This window comes from Alligator mississippiensis, chromosome 1, assembly GCF_030867095.1.
Source record: "Alligator mississippiensis isolate rAllMis1 chromosome 1, rAllMis1, whole genome shotgun sequence".
In the NCBI taxonomy this organism is placed as follows: domain Eukaryota; kingdom Metazoa; phylum Chordata; order Crocodylia; family Alligatoridae; genus Alligator; species Alligator mississippiensis.
This window is the reverse complement of record NC_081824.1, coordinates 201,732,770-201,760,481: the sequence shown is the minus strand read 5'-3', so window position 1 is coordinate 201,760,481 and position 27,712 is coordinate 201,732,770. Positions and strand designations below refer to the sequence as shown.

At 42.8% G+C, this 27,712-nt stretch overlaps 1 protein-coding gene across 2 annotated transcripts in view; it reads left to right on the top strand.

The window, feature by feature from the left end:
* The window catches only part of FSHR (follicle stimulating hormone receptor), a 202,018-nt gene that overhangs the window by 87,641 nt on the left and 86,665 nt on the right, over positions 1-27,712 (top strand). The window contains exons 3-4 of one of the 2 annotated variants that reach the window (XM_059719076.1): positions 15,269-15,343; positions 15,777-15,848. In XM_059719076.1, coding sequence (XP_059575059.1) covers positions 15,269-15,343; positions 15,777-15,848 — 147 coding nt within the window. Of the gene's footprint in view, positions 1-15,268; positions 15,344-15,773; positions 15,849-27,712 lie in introns of both variants that reach the window. The other variant, XM_006258373.4, reaches the window with a different exon arrangement.

Below are 27,712 nucleotides of genomic sequence, written 5' to 3'. Positions count from 1 at the left end.
GGGGGTAGTTGGTTGAACTCTTGTTTTCCCAAGTTTAAGAATATGCTCCCTATCCCCCAACAAAGATTTCCCTGTGTAAATTAAGTTTTGTTTGTGAAGGGAGCTCAGAGTGAGCGCATGTGGTTTCTGAAGGCTTTATGATGAAGACTCAAGTCAGTTCATTTATTTGTAAAGAGGGATCCAGACAGTCTCAAATGCAGGATATTTCTAATCCTATTACTACTAATACATGGAAAGGTGGGACAGGATATATCACTCTGTGTAGGCCCTGTTTATTATACTGTTCCTCTAAAACATCTGCTTTTTGCCACTGTCAGAGACAGAGAGAGATTATGTAGCAGTGTTAGTCTGAAGTCAGGTAGAAGACAAGGTAGAGGCGCACCATATAGACTAACTGTTATTGAGTTAGTCTATAAGGTGCATCTTTACCTTGGCTTATACTTTGCAGTATACTGGTCTGGGTAGATTTTGTTCTGACACAGTATGTCAGTTTTTATATTCTTAGGTTTGCAGGATCAAAATTTAAAATAGACAAAGGACACAAAAATAATTACTAATTGTGGAAGGAATGTGTCAGTAGGGAATAATACAAAAACTAATCTTTGGGCTGGAAATAGTAATATCATAAATAAAATGTAACTCTGTGGAAGATCATGAAATTCTTACAAAAAATACTTTAAAGAATACAGTGTTGGCTACTGACAGCAAACTTTGGAATTGATTTGTCATTAAAAAGTTATTAGATGCTATTGTTTTTATTTCATGATTGGTAGATAGTGGGTCTACTTTTAAACAGCTTCCTCTCCTATGTTAGAATAAATAATAAAGAAAACCATGAATTAACGCTGAAGGCGGTTTAAATGAAGTCTATCATTTTGGACAGGGATTTATTTTCACTGAAGAGGGAGTGACACACACTGTGTTCAGCTCTGGTGACTATCCAAAGTCAGCTCATAAACTTGGGAGCATATTTCTACTGCCAGAAGTAAGGAGTAAGAGTTTTTCAACTGCCCTTCTCACTTAAATGTCTCTCTCTCTCCCTCCAAAGTACACTGTGCCTCTGTGGGCACCTACTGTTCTCAGCTTTGACATTTTGTTTGCAGTGGTTCTCAACTTTTTCAGAGCTGAATTTGGCACACCTCTGGCTGAGAACCAGAGATATACCACCTCCACTTGCCTGAGTGATTCTCAGCCAGGATGCTAGCCCATAGATTCATAGATGTTAGGGTCGGAAGGGACCTCAATAGATCATCGAGTCCGACCCCCTGCATAGGCAGGAAAGAGTGCTGGGTCAAGATGACCACAGCTAGATGCATATCCAACCTCCTCTTGAAGACCCCCAGGGTAGGGGAGAGCACCACCTCCCTTGGGAGCCCGTTCCAGACCTTGGCCACTCGAACTGTGAAGAAGTTCTTCCTAATGTCTAGTCTAAATCTGCTCTCTGCTAGCTTGTGGCCATTATTTCTTGTAACCCCCAGGGGCACCTTGGTGAATAAAACCTCACCAATTTCCTTCTGTGCCCCCATGATGAACTTCTAGGCAGCCACAAGGTCGCCTCTCAACCTTCTCTTGCGGAGGCTGAAAAGGTCCAGGTTCTCTAGTCTCTCCTTGTAGGGCTTGGTCTGCAAGCCCTTAACCATACGAGCGGCTCTTCTCTGGACCCTCTCCAGGTTATCCGCATCCCTCTTGAAGTGCGGTGCCCAGAATTGCACGCAGTACTCCAACTGCGGTCTGACCAGCACCCGATAGAGGGGAAGTATCACCTCTTTGGATCTATTCATCATGCATCTGCTGATGCATGATAAAGTGCCATTAGCTTTTCTGATGGCTTCATCACACTGCCGACTCATGTTCATCTTGGAGTTCACTAGGACTCCAAGATCCCTTTCCACTTCCATGCCACCAAGCAGGTCATTTCCTAGGCAGTAGGTATGCTGGACATTTTTCCTCCCTAGGTGCAGCACTTTGCATTTCTCCTTGTTGAACTGCATTCTGTTGTTTTCTGCCCATTTGTCCAACCTGTCCAGGTCTGCTTGCAGCTGTTCCCTGCCCTCCGGCGTGTCCACTTCTCCCCATAGCTTTGTGTCATCTGCAAACTTGGACAGAGTACATTTCACTCCCTCGTCCAAGTCGCTGATGAAGACATTAAAGAGTATCGGTCCAAGGACCGAGCCCTGCGGGACCCCACTGCCCACACCCTTCCAGGTCGAAACCGACCCATCCACCATGACTCTCTGGGTGCGACCCTCCAGCCAATTCACCACCCACCGGACTGTGCAGTCATCCAAATCACAGCCTCTTATCTTGTTCACCAGTATGGGGTGGGATACCGTGACAAAGGCCTTCCTGAAGTCTAAGTATACGACATCCACCCCTCCTCCTGCATCCAGGCATTTCATAACCTGGTCATAAAAAGAGACTAGATTGGTCAGACACGATCTGCCTGCTACGAACCCGTGCTGGTTTCCCCTCAGCATAATTTGTCCTGCCGGGCTCTCGCAAGTGTGAGCCTTGATAATTTTTTCAAAGACTTTGCCAAGGATGGAGGTGAGACTGACTGGCCTATAGTTGCCCGGGTCCTCCTTCCTCCCCTTCTTGAAGATGGGGATCACATTGGCCCTTTTCCAGTCCTCCAGGACTTGGCCTGTGTGCCACGAGCATTCAAATATTCCTGCCAGTGGCTCTGCAATGATGTCGGCCAGTGCCTTCAGCACCCTCAGATGGAGTTCATCCGGGCCTGCCAACTTAAAGGCATCCAGTTCTTCCAAGTGACTCTGCACCATCTCAGGGTCTACGCATGGTAGTCTGGCACCTTGCTGCTGCCTCTCTACAATCCCAGTGAGAGTCTTGCCCCTCACTTAGGAACACTGAGGCAAAGAACTCGTTGAGGAATTCAGCCTTGTCCCCCCTATCCATCACCAATTGCTTCTGCCCATTTAGCAGGGGTCCTATTCCTCCCTGGGCCTTCCTTTTACTCCCTATATATCTAAAAAACAATTTCTTGTTATCCTTTACTTGGGATGCCATCCTCAGCTCCATGGTAGCTTTGGCCCGTCTAACTGCCTCCCTACAAGCGCGAGCAGAGGAGGTATACTCCTCTTTGGTGATCTCTCCCTGTTTCCACTTTTTACGTGCTCCCCTTTTGGCCTGTAGGCTGCCCTGGATTTCTCTGGTCAGCCAAGGAAGCCTCCTGGCCCCTTTCCCTCTTTTTCCTCGCATCGGGATCATCTCGCTTTGTGCCCGAAGGATCATTTCCTTAAGGCACAGCCATCCTTCTTGGGCTCCCATCACTTCAAAACTCCTACTCTGCAGTGCATCCTTGACTAATCACCTGAGTTCATTGAAATCATCTTTCCTAAAGTCTAGCACTTTCACCCTACTATTTACCTTGCCCACTCAACGTCTTATGAAGAATTCTATTATTAGGTGATCACTGTCCCCCAGATGGCCACCAATCTGTAGGTCCCCTACCATGTCATCCCCCGTTGCCAATACCAGATCCAGTAAGGCATTCCCCCTAGTGGGACCGTGTACCTCCTGTGTCAGGTGGAGTATTAGGGTTTTCTGATAAACCAGAAGCAGACAGAAGCAGAGGCACAACTAAGCAGTTCTGTAGACAAAATTCCCCTGTGCACCTGGGGAAGTAGATGGGGGGCAAAGGAAGATAGTCTTCTGTTCCCTGGGTGTCCCTGCACACAGCTGCTCCAGCACAGCAGGACTGCTCTGGTTGAGCAGCACAAAGGGCTGCTGCAGCCCAGCTGGACCCTCTGACTGGGCAATGCCGGGTGCTGCATGAGGCCAGAGCATACTATCTTGCCAGAGCTCTTTCTGATCCAACTCTGCCTGCTCCTACTGGGAACAGAGAGCAGCAGGCCAGTCCCATCCATGCATCCTGCTTCTTTTTCAGGGAAGAGCATGTGGAGCAGATAGGGAAGGGCTGCAGGAACAGCATGGAATCCAGCTACAGTTGGTTCTTGATCTGCCTCCGCAGGAGGCACACAGGGCATTTTAACCTGGCCGTGACAGCACTCGGATCACGACACCCTAGTTGAGAAGCACTAATTTAATGTGTTGACATTATTAATTCAGCTCTGCTAATGGTGTTTCTTATGTGCACGTACTTCTATATGTAGTTATAACCTGTTCTAATGTATGATTCTTCCTAAAGTAAACCAAGTTCAAGGCTGATTATATGCATGCCATAGCTCATATTTAAGATTCTTCCCAAACAATTATAGAAATGTTGCACTTCATGAAACCCCATGTTTCATATGCTTGTGATTTTTTAAATAAAATGTATAATGAGACTGAGTGGGTTTTTTATTTGGGGGGGAGGGGGTAGGTTTAAGACCCAGCTCCTAAAGCTATGGGATTATGTAGATAGCTGTGAAAAGGTTAAATTCAATCCTAGGATATATAAGGTGAAGTATTTACAGTATTGTAAGTAGAAATAGGGAGGTATAAAGTCATTGTACAAACTAGCAATGCAACCTCACCTGGAATACTTTGTAAAATTCTGGTCACACATGTTCACAAAGATGAATTCAAATTGCAACAGGTGCCCGAAAGAGCTACTAAAATGGACTATTCATTTTCTTGACCATCCTATATGATGCAAGAGGAGGCTAGAGGATCTTGACTTGTTTAGTCTACCAAAACTAAGGGGTAAGAGGGCACATCAGTGCTGTCCATAAATATACCTGGAGTAAACACCAGGGAAAGAATAGGACTATTTAAACTAAAGAGTAATATTGGGGGGTGGGGGGGAAGAAATGGATATAAACTGATCATTTGCAAATTCAGGCTGAAAATGAGAAGAAAGTTTCTAATCATCACAGGCATTAAGTTCTGTAACATCCTTCTGATGGTAGTAGTGGCAACAAAAAGACATCATTACTTTTAAGATGGATCTTGATAAATTTATGATGAAGTAACTGAGATAGCACTTGGTGACTGGACTTGATGACCCAGGAGTTCCCTTCTGCTCCTACATTCCTAATAACTAAAAAATATGGCCTGAATGATTCTAGTACCTATTAATTTAGAAGGCAATATAAGATATACATTTTAAAAAGCTGGATGTGTCATTAGCAACAAAAGTCTTAGGATTTTTAAGACGGTCTTATCATCATCTCCGGGGGGGGGGAGGGGGGGGGGAGGGTCACACACCTGATATTTTTATTATTCCATATGGATGATGAAAGATCTCAATCACCCATGGTTTAGTTTAGAGAGGATGAACTATTAGAACAGATGGAAGGAGGAGAGCGGGATACAGGGTGAATTGCTGATAGTAAAATGTGAAGCTATTACAGCATAAACAAAGTTTCCACTAGCTCAGGATTGCAGCAATCTTAGCCACAGGCCAGAGCTTTGTAGAGAAAGGCAATTCTGTTTTTTATCATTTAGAAATATGGCTTAATTAAAACATTTCTTAAATTGCCTATTTAAGGGAGTGAAGTCCCATGTCTTGCTTCAGGGAAGCCTCCCTGGTATTCTACCTGGAGTCATTGAGCCAAGTGACCCAGGAGTTCCCCCACCTCCCTCACCAAGGTAGTTAGCATGGAAAAGAGGTCCTTTCCATGCTAGGCCCTGATTGTAAGGCAATCTGCCTGGTTCATTACCCAAAAGACTCAAACCTACTTTGCCCTTGAGAGGGTATTCTAGCAATTCTTGAATTACCCTCTTCTGAGGTTAAAGTTCAGGTTTGTTCACTTGGGTATCCCTTCAGTGCTTATCCTAAACCTAGTTCCCACCTCCAGTGCTGGTTCCTTTAAATATATCTATATGTTATTTCAAAATTATCAGTGTTAATAAATTATTGATAATATTTCTAGTCTTTTACTATGAAAAATATTAACACGTGGACCAAAAGAGGACAACACAGCCATAAATAGTTGTTCAGTTGCAAGAAAGATTATCTTTGTCCATTGTGCTGTCAACTTAAAGTCTCCAAATCCTCTCTAGTCCATCATACTTGAAGAGAGAAGTATCTCTTCTATGGTGTGTATATGTACTTTACAATAAATGTGTCTTTTTTGCCTTGTTACCTTGTCATAGGTAACAGTTACCAACTGCATTAACTTCCCAAATCAGTTTAATTTCTCAGCCAATGAAGAGACTACACTAGCTTTGTATCTCTAAGCTTTACATACATGTAAGTCCATTTTTTTCCCTGTTTGCTTTACAAAAATCAAATATTTAGCCATAAATTCCCATTTATCAATATAACAACTCCTAATCCACAGCATTATAGATACACATCAGGACCTGGGTCGATTTAGGATTTTGATGGCATTGCACATCATCACATAAAACACAATGCATTTTTCTTCAGTTAAAGAGAAACCAGAAGCTTCACTTATATGCTAGAGAGCTAGCATTATATTATTCACTTTCAGATCAAAGCAAAAACAAATATAATTATTGGAGTGTACACTATTTTTTTTAGATTATACATAAAGTTTAAAAAAAAAAGAAACAGCACACCAGGCAAAAATAGTCAAAAGATAGTCTCATTACAGTTACAATGTACATCTTTTATTCAGATTCATAAAACAAAATCCAGCCTTCTTGAATGTATTGACCTGAAGTAATATTACCACATATGAGTTAATTAAGGTTTTTAGCTAAAGCTACAAAACAATCTATAGGGCTGTGAACTAGAAGAGAGACATTACCAGGAATTAACAGACAACAAAATTGCAGAAAAAGGATTCCTTTCCCCCTCAAACTGGCCTCCCAGGGGATCCTGCCCATCAACTCCCTGAGGGAGGCAAAGTCTGCTTTTCTGAAGTCCAGGGTCCATACTCTGCTGCTCTCCTTCCTTCCTTTCAGTGGTGATACATAGGGGGTGCATGCAGGTGCACATGCACCCCCTGAGCATGGCGGTGCACCCCTATGAAAAGGCACTGCCGGCACTGCCAGTGGTGCCTGTGGGCAGTCGCCACTTGCCACCCCCACCGCCAACATTGCCAGCAGCATCTGCACATGGTTGCCGACTCCTGGTCAGCACTCGCCATCCCACACCACCAACAGTGCTGGCACCATCTGCGGGAGCTCCCCCACTTACCGCTGCCACGCTCCTGCCACCGCACTCCCACCACCACCAGTGCCACCATGCCCTCCCAGCCACTGGGGGCACACATCATTCATGCTTCCTCTCCTCAGGATCCTGAAGTTGATGATCTTGTGGTCACTGCTGCCCAAATTGCCATCCACTTCTACATCCCCCTCCAGTTCTTCCCTGTTTGTGAGCAGTAGGTGAAGAAGAGCATGGCCCCTAGTTGGACTCTCCAGCACTTGCACCAGGAAGTTGTTGCCAACACTCTCCAAAAACTTCCTAGATTGGCTGTGCACTGCTGTATTGCTCTCCCAGGAGATATGTCAGGGTGATTGAGAACAAGGGCCAATGATCTGGAAACTTCTGCTAGCTGTCTGAGGAAAGCCCCATCTACCTCCTGGTCAGACTGTCTATAGCAGACACCCACCATGACATCACCCTTGTTTCTCTCCCCTCTAACCATAACCCAGGGGCTTTCAAAAGGTCTGTCTCCAGCTTCACACTAGAGCTCTGAGCAATCAAACAGCTCTTTTACATGAAGTGCAACTCCTCCTCCTCTTCTCTCCTGCCTGTCCTTCCTGAACAGTTCATACCCACCCATGACAGTGCTCCAGTCATGCGAGCTATCACACCAAGTCTCTGTTATTCTAGTCACTACATAGTTCCTTGACTGTACAAGGACTTCCACTTTTTCCTCCCTGTTTCCCAGGCTCCGTGCATTCATGCACAGACACTTAAGGTGACTAGCTGATTGCCTTACTTCCTCAGGAAAAATGAGGCCTCCCCTGTTGCCCCATCCTGCTTTTTCCACATCCCCTGCTTCCCCACTTACCTCAGGGCTTTGTTGTCCATCCCCCTGGGAACCTAGCTTAAAGCCCTCCTCACTAGGTTAGCAACTCAGTCTACAAAGATGCTCCTCCCTCTCTTTGTCAGGTGTATCCTGTCTCTTCCTAGCAATCCTTCTTCTTGGAACAACATCCCATGGTCAAAGCAGTCAAATTCCTGTTTGTACCACCACCTGCACAGCTATGCATTGATCTACAGGATGTATCCACTTCTGCCAGGGCCCTTCCCCTTGATCGGAAGAATTGAGGAGAACACCACCTGTGCCCCTATCACCTTCACCTTTGCACCCAGAGCCTTGTAGTCACTCTTGGTCTGCTCAGAGTCACCTGTGGCATATCACTGGTGCCCACATGGATGAGCAGCATGGGGTAGTAGTCAGAGGGTCGGACAAGTCTTGGTAATCCTTCTGTGACATCTCGGATCCAGGCTCCAGGCAACCAGCAGACCTGCTAAGACAATAGGTCAGGCCAGCAGATGGATCCCTCCGTCCCCCACAGAAGGGAATCTAGAAGCACCATCACCCATTGCTTCCTCTTCATGGCAGTGGTCTTGATCCTCCTCATCTTAAGGATTCCTGGCCTGACCTCTTCTACTAATGGAATGTGTTCCTCCTCCTCTGTTGCTAGCAATCTATATCTGTTCTCCAGGCAAACCACTGGACATGGGGATGACAACTTTTTGCTGTCAGAAGCTAGAAGCTTCCAGCTTCCACCTTCCTGGGAATCTGTGCCCTCTTCCTTTTCTAGCACCACCTCTGGCAGTCCTTCCTCCACGGTCCTAGAGGTATCCTCCAGCATGGAATCAATGAAATCCTCACCACAGAGGATGCTTCCGAGTATTGCTACCTTCTCTTGTAGCTCTTTTGCCTTCTCCCTGAGGAACACCACCAGAAGGCACTGCTCACATTGCAAGCACCCCCCTGCCCCCCCCCCCCACACCTGGCTGACACTGGAAGGAATCTGCAACCTGCAAACCTGGGTGGAAGCATCAATAGTGTGTGGTTTTGTCTGGACAGACAGACACCTCACAGGTGGAAGCAATCCCATGGGTTGGATTGCAATGTCCACCAACCATGTCTCTGGGTATTCTAATCTGCTGCCTCTCACTTCTTGCTTTTCTTTCCAAGCAGACCTTTCCTAACAAACTCCTTTGTAGCTAGCCTGTTGGCTGTTCCTTTTTTCCCTGCAACTTCTTTCCTCTCAACAAGCTTACAGTGAAGGAATGTGTGAGAGAGTTTCCAAGAAAACTCCCTACCAGATTCCCCCTCGCTCTTAACTCTAGTTGAACAAGGGGCTTAAGTCTTGGTCTCATTGCTGAGTTTTAGCTGCAAAAATAAAACTATGTAGTTAGTCCTAATTACATTTTTTTTTAAATGTTACCTTTTACACTCTTCAAGGAGAGGGGTGGCAAACTAGCCTGCACACTGACTTGTGAACTGCTTGCAAACTGGCCTGTTTGCTTGGACTGTCTCCTTATATACCTCTCCTGGGCCTGGGCTGGCTAGGCCCCTTTGTTACAGGGCCCTTTGTCACACACAAGCAGCAATCAATCAGCAATCAGTCCACTCAGCTTCTCAGAGCACACACACCCATCAAACAGCCCTCAGCAGGCCAAACACACAGGCAGCACTGGCTCAGTTACCTTCCCATAGCAGGATCTGGTTCCTCTTCTCCTTCCTTCCCTTCCAGCAAACTTATATCATTCACTACCATATTCCTCAGTTGATATTGGTATTGTGTGGGATGCCCCTTATCTGACATTCTTCTGTGACTTTTGCTTTGTTTTTCCCTTGGTAAGAATCACTGCCCCACCTTTTACGTGCAAAATGCATTTTCAAAAAACTAACCAGAAGTGAAAAACAGTCACATTATCCAGAAGAAAAAAAATGACCCTTTCACTTTCCTTCTGCCTCACTTTGATCCTGAAATGAACTTTTGCCATAAAAGACAAATAAATGTCCAGTCTTTTATACTTTCATTAATTTGAAATGTGGACTCACTTGGCTGTTGGACCATTAGTCAGTGTCTGAACCTGGGTTTATTACCCTCCTATGTTTATTTTAAGATTTCTGTTCATTCTAAGGGATTTTTAGAGGACTACAAAGGAATTGCCATAAGGTGTAAATTCCTTGCTAATAAAAGCATTTAAATGACTATTTCAATTGATCTTGATTTTATGAATTGTACTTTAAAGAGTGTGTGGATGTTCTGATAAGGATAATTCTGATAATTCCTTTTCAAGTACTAAGGCGCTATCAGACTTCTTCAACAGCCACTAGTACTTTCTGAAGTTATACAACCAGCCCTGACTCACTACCTCTTGGTTTTTGACTAATATGTAAAGCAGATTACACTTTGCTTTTTTATGAATAAATTAGAGAATACTCTTTTAGAGTATGATGTTACCAAGCCTAAGAGCCTTCAGTTCCACTGAAGAATAAAGGGAATAAAGTCTATTATTTTATTCTTTGAGAAACATCTGGCTTGTCTTTTCTTTCCTATTTTAGTGCCTGATCCATGAAAGCCTTTATGGTCGTGAGTAGCATTGTTGATGTTAATGGAATGATTAATGTACATACAGTTAAATGTGATTATGAGCTTTGTGGGAATGGAACCATAGTTTGTTTCCTCATTGATGTTTTGGGAATTCTTCTTGATTTGTTTGGACATATCCAAAGACTCGTACGTATCAGATAGGATGCCTAACTTGCTGTCCATCGTTGCAACATTAGGTTGTACAAGATTTGACAGCGTTATTCAATAAAAAAAAGTTATCCAATAAACATAGTCCCTTTTATTATTTTAGTGTGGTATTTAGTGGGTTACATGCTTTCCTCGATACCAGATATACAGAGAATTTGGGTCTGTTAATTTAATCTATTTCTCTTAGCTTGATTCAGCAGCTGTCAATATAGCAGTCAGTGTGTGTGTTGAGTTTTCCATGAACAAAGTATGAGTTTGGTTCATTTATTCTCTATTTGTAATTGTTCAAACAACTTAAATTTCAGATCACCTGCTGTTTGGATTGCTCAATTCGCCTCATTCATGGTGTGTGACTGGCCCCTAAAATCATGTGTTTTTGTTTCTGATTCTAAGCTAAATTACTGAGACTTGTAATGACAAGCAATGGATCACAAAGACAAAAGGCTCTTTGTAACGGTGGCTTCCTTGTCGGGTCTCTGCCAGCCGCCCTGCTCCTGGGGGTAACCGTCCACTTCGCTCATCTGCCATGCCATAATTGAAAAATATGAAAGTTGTTACTAAGGCGGGAGGCTACCCATTACTTGCCCTGTTGACAAGGGCCTTAATACCCGCTCCGACCACCCTTTCATTGGTCCCATGGCTCACAGACTTTACTGGCCTATGGCCAGAGCAAACTGGACACACAGTTGTAGCTCTACCCTACAGCCCCAGAGGGCCACTCACACACCACCCCTCTCTCACTGGGGTCCCATTTACTCCCCTGGCTCTCACCCAGCCTCTTTAATACTGCCCACTCTCAGGGCCACACTCATACCACCTGGCCTCACCCAGCTTCAGGCTTAGCCTCAGTCAGCCCCACAGCAGTCTGTTGGGTATCTCCCACTACCTTCACCTAAGCATTGACTGAGAAATTGTACAACTGTGGGCCTACTTCACTCCTGGCCCCTTGCCAGGCCATTATGCGCCCCCCCCCCCGGCCTCCTTACTCACCTACTCATGGGGTCTCTACTCACTTGCCTGCTTTAGTCTTTGCCCCCCTCTCTCAGGGTCTCTCTACTCATTACCCCTCTCATTCAGGGTCTCACTCACACCCCCAGGCTTTACCCTGCTGCCTGGGCATGGCCCCAGGTCCCTCCTCTGGCCTCAGCTCTGCCTCAGGGTTATTTAGCCAAGCCCTGGGCTCCCCCTGCTTGCTAGAACACCACCAGGGACGTGGGCTGGGGTTATGAGGCACCCTGACCTGCCTTTCAGTGAAGAGGTAACTGGCCTGGCATTTCCTGGGGGCTCCCATGCCACTAAGAGCCCCACCAGGCCACCCGTTCCCAACAGGGTGCAGTTTTAGGTCTTATGCAGGACAAGAGGTCATCTCCACCCCATAGCCCCTGCCCTTGCCTCCTGATATTCTCAGAGCAGCCTCTCATCCTGATGTTACCTCCTCCCTTCCTGCAGCAAACTTCAGCCTAGCTTATATCCCTGGGTCAAAAAAATGGCTGCCCTCAACGGGCACCCGGCTGCTGCCTTTTTTCTGCCCTCAAAATGGCAGGCACCAAAGGTGCCCTGCCACACCCTTCTTTGTGCCAAAACATCCTTGTATGTGCGAAATGCTAATATTCATATGGATAGCATTCATTCAACAAACATTTGCATAAACACACGCTATCTGTGTACATCTTGGGTGCTTATATTTTAGGGGAAAACTTTTAAATCCAAAACAAAGATTTCTGGCTTCCCTGTTTTTCTTTTTAAAATATTTTTTTCTCCCATTCCAAAATGTTATGACCTCTTGTACCTTAAAAATAAACAACAAAAAAACCCTTGTACTTTACCTTCACTAATTAAAAAAAAAAAAAGTAACACACCATCAACCTTAATCTTCTAAAGCCAAAAACATATTCCTAATGTAAAGCTGTTTAATAAATAAGCATCCTCTAAAAAGGATGTCTTCCCAGTTCTGTTACACAGCTGGGCTCACATATTGGACCGGATCATAAAATATTATTAACCTCAGCAGCACCATCTGTTGGGGAGCTTGCTAAAATATAGTAATGCCTTTGTTTTACTCTTCAATGAAGCTGCACCACATAATGCAAATCATAGCATTTGTCTTTGTGCTGTTTTGCAGTGTGAAATCTCTCCTAACCAAACTCTTTTGCAGATATTACAAGTTTCCATGGATTTTTCTTTTTTCTAGATGACTGATTTTTTAGATTGCAGAAAACAGAAAATATTCTGCAGAAAACAGAACCCCCCCCCACCCCTTCTTAAGTCTACTTTAGACAACTTTTATTTCATTAAATCCTCTAAAGGGTATGCTAGCAAATAGCTTGTGTCTATGCTACACATAAGGCACATCTGATTATGTGTCATCATGACAGAAGATAGGGATAGAACGGAAGTCTTTGAGATCTATTTGGTTACATCCTAAGCGGTGAGATTTAATTCTATACAGGATAGTAAACTAGAGTTAGTTCACAGGAAAACAGGGTTCTTTTCCCACTTTACTTCTCATTTGACCTTGAATGAGTCAGTTGCCTTTCTATGCCTCCTTTTTTCCTTTTCATTTCTTCGTTTTGTTTTCCGGGGGGGCCACTCTTCTCCTACATGCATATGTACTACATAGCATGATGAAGACCCAATCTCAGCTGAGCCATTTTGATCCTACCCTAATACGAAGATTGGAGCAACTCACCCTTCAGTTACAGCCCCCAGTGCAGTCTAGCTAACAATCACTTCCTCTTTCACTTGCTAATCGGTCAGTTTTTTTAGGTAGACATATATTCACTTGTTCTCTAGTTATCATAGAGGCTTCCACAGTATACAAGACCTGAATTTCTAAGGTTAAGAGCAAGTAAAGGAAAGTTTTTGATTTAAAAAAAAATCCTTCAAGGCTTTTCTTCTGTGTCTTGTTACATAATAAAAAGTCAGAAAAGGTCACAAGACCAATTTATTTTCCTTTGTAAATCTTTTTTCCTTTAATGGGCAGGTTCCTTGTTAGGTACAGTTCAATGATTTCTCAAAACAAAAAGGATTGTTTTATATACTGGTATATTATATGTAATACTTTTTTATGGCTGACCCTTTACTTACAGTTATAATCTCTCATCACAGTACCTCAGGCCCTGTCTGAGCCTATTTGCCACTAGCTTAATTTCAAAAGAATAAAATAACCATAAATAAATGATGCTCATAAATGGTATGACCATTTTCTAGGACTTCATTTTGCTGCTGTGCTCTGGTATGTCTCTAGCAAAAAACAGAGATATTACTGAATCACGTGACATAAATTGACCAGATCATACATAATTGACCAGATCCCAGCCTGAAAAAATGGCCCCTCAGCCCCATTTCCCAAACTAGCAGCTTGGAATCCAAGTAAGGAAGTCCTGGTCACTGTCACCATGGGAACATATTGGAGGTCATACCCAAATGTGTTTCTCTTCAGCAATTTATGGCTATCATAACAGCTAATTGGGGCATTAGGGCATATGCAGACACAGTACATGCCCTGTTGTAATTTACATCAATATGCATCTTTATGTAAAGTGTACCAGGTTTTGGAATGGACAGATGTTAAGCTATCCAGCAGTAACTGCCCACAACATGTGGCTGTTACTGTACCTTGCCACAAGGTGGTTAAGGGAGCAGCTGATAGCAAATGACAACACCCAGGATAGAAGCAGACAGGTGGCACCTAAACTGTTGTATTTTACCCCCATGGGGTTTTTCCCCTGATCGTTTCAGGGTAATCCTGAATCAGATTGTGTGAAGTTCCTCCATTTTAGGGGTTTATATCACATCAGTCTTGCTTCTTATACAGGTGTACTGCCAGTTGCACTGATGTGAGCATCATTTCTCCAGGCCCAAAATGATACCATAGCTTAAAACACTCAAAGGCAGTCTGAGAAGCCACACAAAAAGAAACACTGTATAGCCAAGTGCATTCTTGCACACCTAGAGATCCACCCTGTGTGTTCATAAAAGACAAAAAACATTTCCGTTCTGCAGCTCTACAGCAGTCCTGTAGAGTGCCCAGGATTAAGCAGTTTCCTCTGTTGTGCTGGGGCTAGGAAATGTGAATTGCCTCTAGTGCACCTGGCATCACCCTTAAAACCTGCCAGCAGAACTCAGAAAATGCATTTAATTTGAATTTGAAGTAGGCTCAACAATTTATGCCAGAGAAAAATATCAGCACATGGTACTGTTATAACAAAAACTTCTTTCTTGGGAGCTGTTCCATTGCAAGCTCAGCCCCATCCTATTCTGTCATCAAGTTCTGACATTCTCTTGCCTAATCTATATGCCTAGTTAGTGATGACAGAGATCCAGTAAACGGTACATGTCAGGCAGATTCTGCTGTATAATGTAACCTGTGCAGGGATTGATATAAAATATATATAAGCCATTTGTGAGGAGCCTGGAGTGGTGGATAAGTCATTAGACCAGGCTCTATTTCAGACTCTGTCACGTGTTTGGCAAGGCTGCCTTAATTTTCCTGAATCTCCATTTCCTTATCAGTAAAATGAGATACTGATTTCCTCTGTCAAGGGCTTTAGGATCTAAGGCTGAAAATTACCATTGACTCTTTGTGCAAAATACTCCTCCTTCTCTGACATCATCTCCTTTTTACAAGCAATACCTCTATTCCTTTTCTCCACAGAGAGATCTCACAGAATGATGTCTTAGAAGTTGTTGAAGCAAGTGTGTTTTCCAACCTCCCTAAGCTACATGAGATGTAAGTATATGAGCAATATAAGATCAAAGGGTATCAGTGTAATGGCTAGTGATAGCCAGGTATGTAAGGTTGGTGGTTCGGCACAGGTAAACTTTGAAAACTTCAGATGTATGCAGGCATCCAGAGGCTCTTCCTATCCACTGGCTTCCTTTCTCCTCATCTCACCTTCCCTATCTTTTCCCAATCACCTTTACCTATTTTCCTCAAAACTATTTCTTCTTACATAAAACACATCCTTAAACCACTGGGAATATCATGTAGGGGTTGAAGTCTAGAATTCCCTTTGCTGGTGTTCTCTTGAACTTACATAAATTTGCTACTCCTTTCTCACCATCAGAAGAACCCCAGAATGTAGTTCACTTCTTATATGTATTTTTAAATTGATATATTGGTCCATTTGCTCTTACATTTAGGTTTTTTTTCTTCACAGAAGAATTGAGAAAGCGAATAACCTTGTGTACATTGACCGAGATGCCTTCCAGAATCTTCCTAACCTCAAATATCTGTAAGAACTTTTGCATTTGCTATTATGGTAATTGTTTAAAATGATATGAATGTGTTTCTTTCCTCTTTCATATGAATGTCCATAAATATGTTCACTCTACTTACTTCCAACAATGGCAGTGTTTCAGCAATGGTTTTCATTTGTGCTTTGCATCAGATGATTAAAACCTTTTCATATGAATTTATTTGGTGTTTAGTATAATTTTATTTTCGTTTAAATAGCACTCCTCATCAGGAATGAAGTCTACAGCACCCTAGTTCCCACATCTGTCCCCTTGGGGATGCCATCACAATTCAGTGATAATTAAAACCATCCTTAAAATAGAGTGTTATCCAAAAATATTTTTGCAGCTTTTAGCATGTGACCTTAACCTAACTGCTAATCTCTCTTCTTTGCTATGTATTAAAAACAAATGAAATCTAATGGATGCTGTTTAACTGTAATTGTATTTTGTGACTGCAAGCTTAAATAACTTCCCTGGGTGGTCTTTGCTGTGCAGCTATAGATACTCCAAGATGTCACGTTAACTTTTTCATGCCCTAGGTAATATATTCTACTCATTAATCTTAGATGTTGAGAATATGTACCCTATGTCCTGTTTGTTTTTTTCTAGTTTTCACTACTAGCCATCAGCTTTTATCGTGGCTTAGTCTGATAAAATATACAGCTTTTGGATATGAGAGAGACACTCCCAATATACTGTAGTTAAGTCACCTCATGACTTTCTCTTCAAAAAGCTGCATGCATGAGGGCATTAGAATAACCATTGAGTAAGTCTCAAATCATTCTTGTAGCTTTCCACTCTGAACCCTCCCTGGTTTTTTAATGCTCTTTGTACAAAATACAAAATAGATATCAGCCCTGGATGCAGTTTTTCAGCTTTGATCTCACCAGAGGCTTCTGCAAATAACATCACTTCTTTAATCATACTCAATATGCATTTCTTTATATGGAGCTTTGGTTTAGGTTGGAACTTAAAAGGGCACCTCCTCCTACCTTTGGTCCCTAGTTGCTTGAGTGGGGTTTAGATTATCCAATGAAATATTCTCCTTCCCCACCCCTCTCCCCAGGTCCTTCTTTTATGTTCCATCAGGTTGCATTGGCCTTCTAGACATATGCCAGCAGGAAAGCAATTGTGGCCATCCCCTTAACGAGCTTTCTGTCTCACAGGTCTCTGTTCTAGTGGAAGCTGTCATGCTTTAAGTTAAGCTTGGACTTTGGAGCTGTGGCATCACTAAAGCTGCCTGATCAGTCATTATTTAAAAGCAAGATAAACTGAAACATGGTTAGAGACACTGTACTATGAGATTTCTATATTATCTTTAATGAATCATATTTAGATATTTACAAATGTTGAGCCAATGTAATCTCACTGTATAGTTTCATGCTCATCAGCCAATAACTAACTGAGAAAGAAAAATGAGAACAGTTCATCAGAATCTTACACACTTCACTGAGAAAACTAGAGTATTGTTTTTAATTCATGAACAAAGAAATGTGCTTAGAAACAAGTATAAACATTTTGGTCTGATTTTTCTTTTCTCCAAATGCTGTATATTGGCAGGTATGTTTCTCCTTTACCTTAACTTTTAACCTTTCACATTGGGAAAAAATTCTCTATTGATCTTTAAATAAGCTTTGCACTATATTCTCTACCCTTCGTATCCAGTTTTAGTAATTGTCAGTCAGCTGCAGTTTGCTCTTTCCCATTCAGTCTGCTATAGTTCTGTCTCAACAACACTTTCACACACTGCAGTTCCCCATCCTTACCAACTATAATCTTCCAATTCCATTTTGTGGCTTTTAAAATTTGTCATGTTGCTTCATTCTGCTAATGTCAATTAATTCTTTCAGATTTATCTCATCTATAGAAATCCAGGGTCTGTTGTCACCTTCAATTCCTGCTACCAACTGTGCTCTTTTCACTTGGTCCAGAATTTTAAATTACACCAGGGGTTTTATTTTATTTATTTATTAAGATAAGAACTGAGAAAGTATTTCTTTAGCACATCATTTTCAATTGCTAGAAGCACTTATAATCAGTTAAGAGCTTATTGTTTTTTTAAAGAAAAATGTATTAGCCAAGGTGCCATCCCTGCTGTTAAGGCATGGTGTTAATCAGACAAAGAATACACCAAGCTGTTGCCCCAACAAGGACTATAACATCAGGGGTATCCAACTGAATGAGACAACAACTGTCTACCTATAGCTAGACAAAGGAAGCCCCACACTCCAAATCACTTGTTCTTTAAGTCTCCCCAAACTTCAAGTGTAACCCAGCTAGTGACACAAGGACAACTCATTAAAGCATTTTCCTACAATGGATTCACAATGCTCTTATTAATCCTAGTTCAACCTAGTGCTGCACTTTGTGTACAATCAGCCTTTCCCACTTACCTAGATCTTCTCATGGAGGCAGCATAGCCAGACATCAAATAATTCTTCATGTACAGGAATCTTATTGCATCAAAGAGGAGAAATGTTATCTCTTCCATCACCACCCACTTCTGGCACTTGGACTCTGAGATTTGGGTGAGGAAAAGGGGTCTGACCAGATTTTTCTCATGCCCACTTATTTCTGTCTACCAAAACAATCCCTTGGAACTATCAGCAGTAGGCTTAAATTTCAGCAACCTTGAACAGAAGCTAAGGTTATGAGCTTCGTTGGATTCTTGCTTTTTACCTCTTACAAAAGAGCAACTGAATCTCCATGTGTTCAAAGACGTAGCACTGAAATAGTTAACAAAGGGCCTAATTCTCCTTCCAAACTGGTATAAATCAGGAGCCATCCCAGTAAAATCAGTAGTGTTCTACCTACATGGACCTAGTATAAAAAAGAGAACCTCATCCTGGTTTGATCATACTACAATGGGCTAACATGATTTTCTTTGAAAGTGCATGCTCCAGTACTGAGGTTGGCATGGTGTGGAGGCACAGCTGCCCAAAATACAGTGCCACAGTGGGCACTTCCAGTTTTGCTTTTACCTTACAAGCCAGCATGCCGGTTAATAGAGCATGCTGGTTTGTAAGGTGCTAGATAATGCGGCTTTTACACTATATACACAGCTGTCCAGGGCTGTTGTAATGGCAGGCGCAAAATTCTGAGGTGGAAAGACGCTCAAAACCACCAGAAGCCAGGATGGGAATAACTACAGCCACTATGGAGCACTTAGGAAGAGTGAAAAGTGACAAGATAAAGGAGCCAAGGAGGGAGGTAAGGTCAGGGCTGAGGGGAAATAGAGGTGGTAGTTGGTGAAGTAGCTTTTAAAGGATTGGGAGAAAACCAAAAATGCTTGTAGCCAGAGGTCAGTGAGAGGTTGAGGAGGAAGGTATGGGAGAGGATGGTGGCAAGGGAAGTTAGAGGGAAGAAAGATAGATAAAGTATGGACCTGGTGAATGGGGAAGAGAAGGGGCAACGGGTTCAAACGTAGATGAAAGAGTACAGGGAGCATTATCCATACTTGTGTGAAGAATCAATGAATGCTTTTCTCTTGTCACTCTCCTGTTTTTAATTGATTCTCTTTGTCTTACTGTAAACTACCTTGAGATTTTTTAGGAAGGGCAACATATAAATCAAATAAATGAATAAATAAATATGCAATCATGTTCAATGTTGAAAAATATGTCACATTTTAATTCACTTTATTAACTCTTGGGAAAACATGTTAAAACAATAACAAACCTTAAGGCTAGGGACAGACATTACACATAAGCCAGTTGAAGTTAACAGAAACTGGTTTAAACCTGTAAGAGAACAGATGTTCAGTCTTTAGCACCCAGGGGTCAATGCTTGCATTTGCACTCCCCTGTCATCTTCATAGCAATACTTAAAGCCATGTCACGAGATAAGAATTCTGAAGGGCCTGGCCAGTGCCCTCCCCCCGCCCCATAGGGCCGTCCCTATAGGGGGAGAAACGGGGTGACTGTCCCGGTCCCTGTGCTTTGGGTGGGCCCTGTGGAGTGGGGTGGAGCAGCAGCAGCGCAGAGCTGAGCCAAGCTGTGGCTCCACGTCCAGCCGCTCACTACCCCCCCTCCCCAACCACTGACGCCAGCATTGCCAGCAGCAGCAGCTTCTTGGGGTCTGGGATCTGAGTGGGGGTGGGGCCCCACATGGGCTAATTTGCCATGCACCCCGAACACTGCTCAGGTTGCCTCTGCCCAGGGGCCATGGCCCCCTCCCCTGTCAGTCTGCCGCTGCGTTCAGTGCACATAAACCAGTTTGAAAATTGCTGAAACTGGTCTGAGATAAACCTGGTTGAATGTAGTATCAGACTTGACTGATTTGGGTCAAACCAGTTTATGCAATGTCTGTCCTAGACCCCTTCCTGTTTTAGGTTAAGCCAGGGTCCCCCAGCATCCCAGATGCTTTGCAACCCTGGGCAGGGCTCTGCTCTCTGCTCTATCCCACCAGGGCTGGCCTCGCCCCTCTGCTCCCTAGCTCGAGCTCTTGCAGACAGCAAGGTACAGTGGCATCTGCCTGGCTTCCTCTTGCTCCTCCCTACCCTGCTCCCTGCTCAAGCAGGGATTCCCTCCTCCCCTTTGCCCTTACACAGACACCTCTCAGCATTACCTAGCATATGACATGCTGGCTATGGTCCATGCTGTAGGAGACAGGACAAAAGCAGACAGGACAGTGTTGGCTCAGGGCTATTTGGAGCTAATCAATGTGTATCTGGTAATGTCCCTCCACTACTTCCTTGGAAAAAGTTGTTTAAGAAGAGCTTGAACTAATGAGAGAAGCTTTCGTTTTGTTTGATGGGCTGATAAATGCTGACAACTCCCTGTGTAACTCCCTGCTGTGTAAATAAATGCTCTGTTACCAACAGCTGGGGGGGGGGGCTCCATAATAAGAACATCCTGCCAGGGCCTGGCCACACCCTGCCCCTCAGCTCAGCACTGTAGAAGGGAAAGGAGGGCTGCTCTAGTGCTCCCCAGCTTTTAGCCTGAGCCACTGCAGGCATGTGCTAACATTTCCTCAGTCCAGAGGGGATGTCTGTATGGTGAAAAATGGGTTCAGCCTAGCCAGGTTAAATTAACCTGCAAAGAGTGAATCAATTCAGGCTCAGGCTTTTTGAATGTCTGTCCCTAGCCCTAGGGTGGATAGGTTAGGATGGGGCTAGCCTTGCTATGTCTGGCTCAGGAGTTTGTGTGCTGAGCTGCTGCTAGGGACCTTGTGAGTTCAAGTCTGGGTTTAGAGTCGGTGATTGCCCCAGGCAGGGGTCCTTGATGGCAGCAGGAAACTTTGTTTACCTTGACACATGGTAAGATGCAATGGGCCTGAGAAGCCATTAGACCAGTACCCAGGTTCTGGGGTTAAAAGCTGCAGGGCTCAGCATGGCACACTGAAACCCTCTGGGCCTCTAATCTAGATAGACACTCCAATCTAATATCTGGTGCATCCTCAATAAACTGTGACTAAATGAGTGTCAGAAGGCTGAATAAGGAGTTATCAATGCAAATGATTAATCAAATCTTTTTTTAGACTACAGATATGTGTTCTCTGGAAACTGAGGGCATTTTTACACAAGCTTCTAGGGTAGCATCTCATACATCAGCATCTCCACACTTTAAAATGGTGGCGGGCTGCTTTAACTGAAGCTCATTGAACAAACTTTAGTTAAAGCACCCCTGCCACCATTTTAAAGTGCAGGGGTGCTGATGCACATAACATGGAAGCTGCTGGAGCACACTATTTATCACAGTCCAGCAGACTCGATTAATTGAGTCTGCTTCAATGTGCTGTAATTACAGCATGTCAGAGCAGCCTCCCCACCCATCTACAAGCACCCTGAAAGATTAAGCCCAGAGTTTTGATTGTTATCTGCCTTTTTCCTTTACCTGTCATACTAGACATTACATATCACTCTGTGAACTTCTGCCCTTTTGTGTTTCATAGTAAATGGCTGTGTATGTGCAAGCATATGCCATTTGCCCTGAATAAAATCCTCAGAATAAGCATCATATACCACACAGCATCTATGCCAAATGTTGTATATTTAGCAATGCCTGCAAAAAGAGAGAGAGAAACAGCACATGAGAGAGAGCACATTTTTCCAAAGACAACTAACTGATGTATGGAAATGAAAAAGAATCTGTCTTTGCATAGATACTGGCACACTGTTCTCTCTTACTTTCAAAATATAAATGAATGAAACAGGATACTTCAGGAAAAGGTTAGACCCAATCTAATTATCTGTTGAAGTCTGTGGGAGTCTTTCCATTTACTTCACTGGGTGCTGGATTATGCCCCAGCTGAGACAGTAGCAAGACAGTCAAGTCTAATTAAGAAAATATCTACATTTATGAATGCCTTGAAACTGAACTAAAAACCATTAAACTATTCCTGATTTCTGTCTGTAGAGAATTGGCTGTTGTGCTAGTTGTCCCCCCAACACATCTGTCACAGCCTGACACATCATGTGATGTTAATCACAAGGGTGGTTCTTTCCTACTATCAGATTATTTTATCTCTTTCCACTCCTTTATTTCCTATAACTTTTATCTCATTCCTTATGGAGGAGTGTCTTTCACAATTCCTTTTTGACTCATTGGGAGACCGATTATTGGATCTTAATGGGGGGAGAAATATTTCTCAACAGTCATTTAAATTGCAAATACTTGCACTGAGCAGTAATCAGTTGTTATAAACTTTTACTGTGATGACTCTTCAATCAAAATGGCCAGACTTAGCATGAAGACAGGTCCAGATAGTCAGCACATGTAAACCTGTGGAGCACCCTGGAGATATACTCTCTTAGTCCACTAGAAAATCTGGACCAACATTATAATAATTTATTCAAGCCATTTTGATTATTTGTAACTTTCTGGGTGTGTCTACACATTCATTAATGTGCTTTAGATAATGCACATTATATCTAGTACTTGCATGCACTTTTATATGTGCTCTGGGGGTGGGAGGAGTGGCACTTTAATTAGAGCGGCTCCAAGAGCCAATCTAATTAAAGTGCTGCAGCTTCTCATGTATTAGCATCCCTATGCTTAAAAATGGCAGCAGGGACACTTGAACTGAAGCTTGTTTGATGAGTTTCAGTTCAAGTGCCCCCACCAACATTTTTAAGCATGGGGGCACTGATACATGAGATGCAGGAGGCTGTTGGAGTCTGGTAATTACCACACTCTAGTAAACTCAGTTAATCAAGTCTGCTCTGATGCTCTGTAATTACAGCATATCGGAGCAGCCTCCATGCTTGTGTACAGGAACCCTCCATTGTGGGGTGCTAAAAAAATGTGCATTAGCCTATTTCAAGATGCATTAGCTAAAGAGCCCTTTTTGTGACACTTTAATGATCCTTAAAATAGGCTAATCCGCATTAAAGCACACATGTAGATGTGCCCTCTGTGTTGCAAGCCACTCCATAAGACAACCCCCAAAGTATTCCTATAAATATTATGCTTTGCAATAGGTATAGGTTGTAGCCATGTTGGTCTAAGGGCATAGGCAAACAAGGTTCTTTGGGTAAATCTGATATCTTCTATTAGACCAATTCAAATAGTTGGAAAAATTCTTTGCAAGCTTTCAGGTACAAATATCCTTTGTCAGGCTGAGAAAGCATCTGCAGTTGGTGTGTGCTCTTCTTGCATGGAATGAATAGTAAAGAAGCCAGAGGCTGGTATGCATGCGAGAAAGCCAGTCAGTGAAGATGTAAATTGACTTCAACCCCAGTCAGTGGGTGACAGACAGGTGGGAGGAGAGGGGGATGGTAGGGAATGAATGTAGCTGGTAAATAGTGGAAAGGTACCTGGGGAGTCAGATAGATATCAGGCAGGTTGTAACGTGTCATAAATCCAGTGCCTAAATCCATGATTTTTTGTATCCAGTAGTTTGATGAAATGAAGTTCGTAGGCTCAACTGTGAAAGGTATTTTGTAAATTCCCTTTGAGGATTAGAACTGAGAGATTGGAGAGTGGTTTTCTTGTAAGAAATGTGCCTCTCTCCCCCAACACTGGTATTTGGATATTCTTGTCTTTTATAGATTTTCAGTGTGCATTCATTCTGGTGTGCAGTTGTTGTTTGGTCTCTCCTACATATTTTCCATCAGGGCTTTTGGTGCATTGGATGAGATATATTACATTTCTGCAGCTGTAAGATACAGGAATGTTGATGGTTCTTTTGCAGGGTATTGTAATTGTGGGGGTGGGGGTGGAGATATGTTGGCAGGTTTTGCATTTCTTATTATGACCTGGTCTGGATCCATTCTGTGTGTTTTGGGCTGTAGGAAGTTTGCTTCTAGTGATGAGTTTAGCGAGGTTCGGTGCTTGTTTGAAGGTTAGGATGGGATGCCATGAAGCTTTCACACATGTTGGTAGTTTAATACTAACCAAGGACAGCGTGTTTCTTCATGAAACATTATTCATGAGACATTAATTAAGGAAAAATAGCAATATAAGAATTTTTATGGCATACACTTGAGAGAAAAACAATCTTCTCCTTGGAAGCATTTATCATTTCACACTTTACACTCATTGACTAAAATATTTAAATATATTTATTGTGCAAAAATTCAGCAGCAGTTGTTTTACTATGACCTTCAGAAATAGAAGATCAAACTATAGGAGGCAGCTTAGCTGGACTAACCAAGTCTTCATTTCTTTCCTTCAGCCAATTGTATTTGCTAATTGAGATAGGAGGAACAAAACAAACCAGGCTCTTCTGGCTTTTTTACCTTATCTCAGGAATGTAGGAATGGAAGGGACCTCTGTTGAATTCAATCTCCTGCTACCAGAGACTTGCTATTTCATATACTCCCCTTCTTAAATTGATCGAGCTCCAGCTTAAAGCTAGTTAGTGCTACTCCTACCAGAAGGCTGTTCCAGAACCCAGCTCCTCTGATGGTTAAAAACCACCTTCTCATTTCTGCCTAAATTTATTCACAGTCAGTTTATTCCCCTCTGCTCCTGTACCAACCTTGTCCTTTGATTAAAATTGTTCACTTCTCTCCTTGATGTTTACCCCGCTGTATTTTTAAATTTCAGTCATGTGCCCCTTCAACTTTGGTTTTATTAAGCTAAATAAGTTTCTTGCATGAGTATAAACAACAATGAAATGGGAAGCATTGTGGCTCCTGGAATCCAATGTGCCTTTCTAACTAATTACAGGAGTTGGACCAGGTCCAGGTCAGAAAAGAGAAAACCAGAGATCAGAGAAAACCCAACAGTAATACACAAAATAAGGCCTGACAGAAAATAACTCAGCTTTTTTCAGAATGCCATCTCAAGTTACAGGAATAATGGAATGTTCAATAAAAATGACCAGCAAGAAATTTAAAACTACTTATACATTGTGTAAAAATATTATCAAACTGAGGGGCCCCCTGCCACATAATACATTTGGGCAAAGAACTTTGTAGCCTTCACAAAAGGAGTAGACACCTCCATAGATAAAGAGAATATCTACAAATATCTAAGGCAGGCTAAAAATTGTAAGGGGAAAGATAACAAGCTCTTATGCATTACAATATAACTGAGCCACTAATTAAATGAACTCAGGAAAGTCACAGGTTGTCATATAATACCCATTTCCAAGATTCTTACACCATGTTATGAAGATTTTAGTACTGGTTGCTTTCAGGCAGGATACTAGACTGTTGGTCTGATCCATTTGGCAATACTTGTGTTCCTAAGATCCCCCTTCAGTGGGTTATAAAGTTCAATTCAGAAAAGCTAAAATAAAAATAGGTATTCATTGGCAGTTTGCAAAAGACAGTATAAAAATATCAATGTTGATACCTGAGATGGAGGAGGGCAAAGTAGCCCATCAATTTAATGAGATTTGCAGCATGCAGCTTGACAGTTTTTCTATGAGGTTCTTCAAGAATTGGAACACTCTTACTAGTAGCCTTTTTTATAGCCAGGAAAGAAACTATGATTAGCTCTTTCAATGTTCTCATCAATCTATGAAATCGTTACTTCTTCCAAATATTAAATATTAATAAGCTGTTGTGCGTGTCACTAAGTACAAATAAATTCCCAAGTGCAGCCATAGATGATACCAGAAACTGATGCAGCCTGTTGGCATAGAGTATCATAAAATGCCTAAGAAAAGTCCAGTACTGAACTATAATAAATCTTCTGGCCACGTCCAGACGAATGCAGGTGTCTGGTATGTGGCACCGTAGACACGTCTGCAGCACCACATACTGCACATTCAGTTGTTCTCTGTGCTGCAAGGGAGCAGCTTGGAGGGTTTTTCTGACCCCTGGATATCCAAGGGTCAAAAAACCCCACAGGAAATAAAAGTGGAGCAGAGCAGCACACATAGCAGCAGTATACACTACCCAAGGTGCTGTGCTTCTAGTTGTCCCCAGGGAACCAGACATCCACGCACATCTGGATGCAGCCTCTGGGTCATCTGTCCCAGAAAGACTCATTAGAAATTAGAATTAAAAAGACTCATCCTGAGCTCCCTCACTGCTCTTTCTCAAGCAGAGGATAGAATTGTTAATTGGCCTTCCTGGGTATTTGCCAAGGAAGCAGCCTGTTTTAAAATGGGAACTTGTTGACCTTTTCAGGGGTACAAGATCATTTATCTAGCTCTCATTAGGGAAAGGATAGTAAGCTGATGTGCTGTCTGCTGAATAATGTAGCAATGACTTTCCAAACCTCTCTACTCTTTCCAAAATTAGTTCACAGTTGTAATGTAGGTCTTTTTTGATGCTGTGTTACAGTGGGTGTGTCCAGCCCCTGATTTAAATAATTTAAACATAAAAGAAAGAAAGGATTTAAGTGTCACATTTTCAGAACAGTATTGTAGTCATGTAACTGGATCTAAGGAAAAAATAGGTAAGAATACTGATATTATGTGAGTATAATGAGGCCCCTGCCACATTACTGAGAAAGAGGAGGAAGCCTAGGGCCTGCTAGCCAACCCAGCCCCTTTGAACAGACTTAATGATAAAAGGGATATAAATAAGATGGTCACCCACCAAGGGTGTAAGCAGTGATTGGCAGCCCTGAGGTTAAAGTAGAGAGTCAGGTAACCAGGGAAAGGCTCAAATGCCCAGGGCTTAGCCCAGAAGAGACAGTCTGGCTGTAGGAGCCCCCAGAGGCAGAGCTCCAAAGTAGAGCCAGCTCAGACCACCTGGAGACAAGGACTGCCTGGACCACAGACTGTGTACCACAGAAAGGTTGAAGAGACCCTACATTACAAGTAACATGAGATAAGTGCATTGCACATTTTGTACTAACAATTGGAAAAGGGCAAATATAGTGCCAATCTTTAAGAAAGGGAAGAAGGAGGATCCAAAGGACTGCAGACCAGTCAACCTCACCTGAGTCCCTGGAAAAATCAGGCAGTAGATCCTCAAGGAATCCATTTCTAAGCACTTGGAGGAGAAGGAGGTGATTAGGAACAGTCAGCATAGAGTCACTGAGGACAAGCCATGCCTGACCGACCTGATTGCTTTCTATGGTGAGATGACTGGCTCTGTGCAGGGACAGCAGTGGATGTGATGCATCTTGACTTTAGCAAAGCTTTTGATACAGTATCCCACAGCATTCTTGCAAGCAAGATGAGGAAGTTTGGGTTGGATGAATGGACTGTAAAATGGATAGAAAGCTGCCTGGATTGTCAGGCTCAATGGGTAGTGATCAATGACTCAAGGTCTAGTTAGCAGCTGGCATCAACTGGAGTACCCCAGGGTTTGGTCCTGAGGCCTGTTTTGCTCAATATATTCATTAGCAATCTGGAAGATGGGATGGATTGCACCCTAAGGAAGTTAATGGATGACACGAAGCTGAAGTGTGTAGTAGATATGCAGGAGGGTAAGGCTAGGATTCAGTGCGACCTAGACAAATTTGAGGATTGGATCAAAAGAAATCTTATGAGGTTCAATAAGGACACGTGC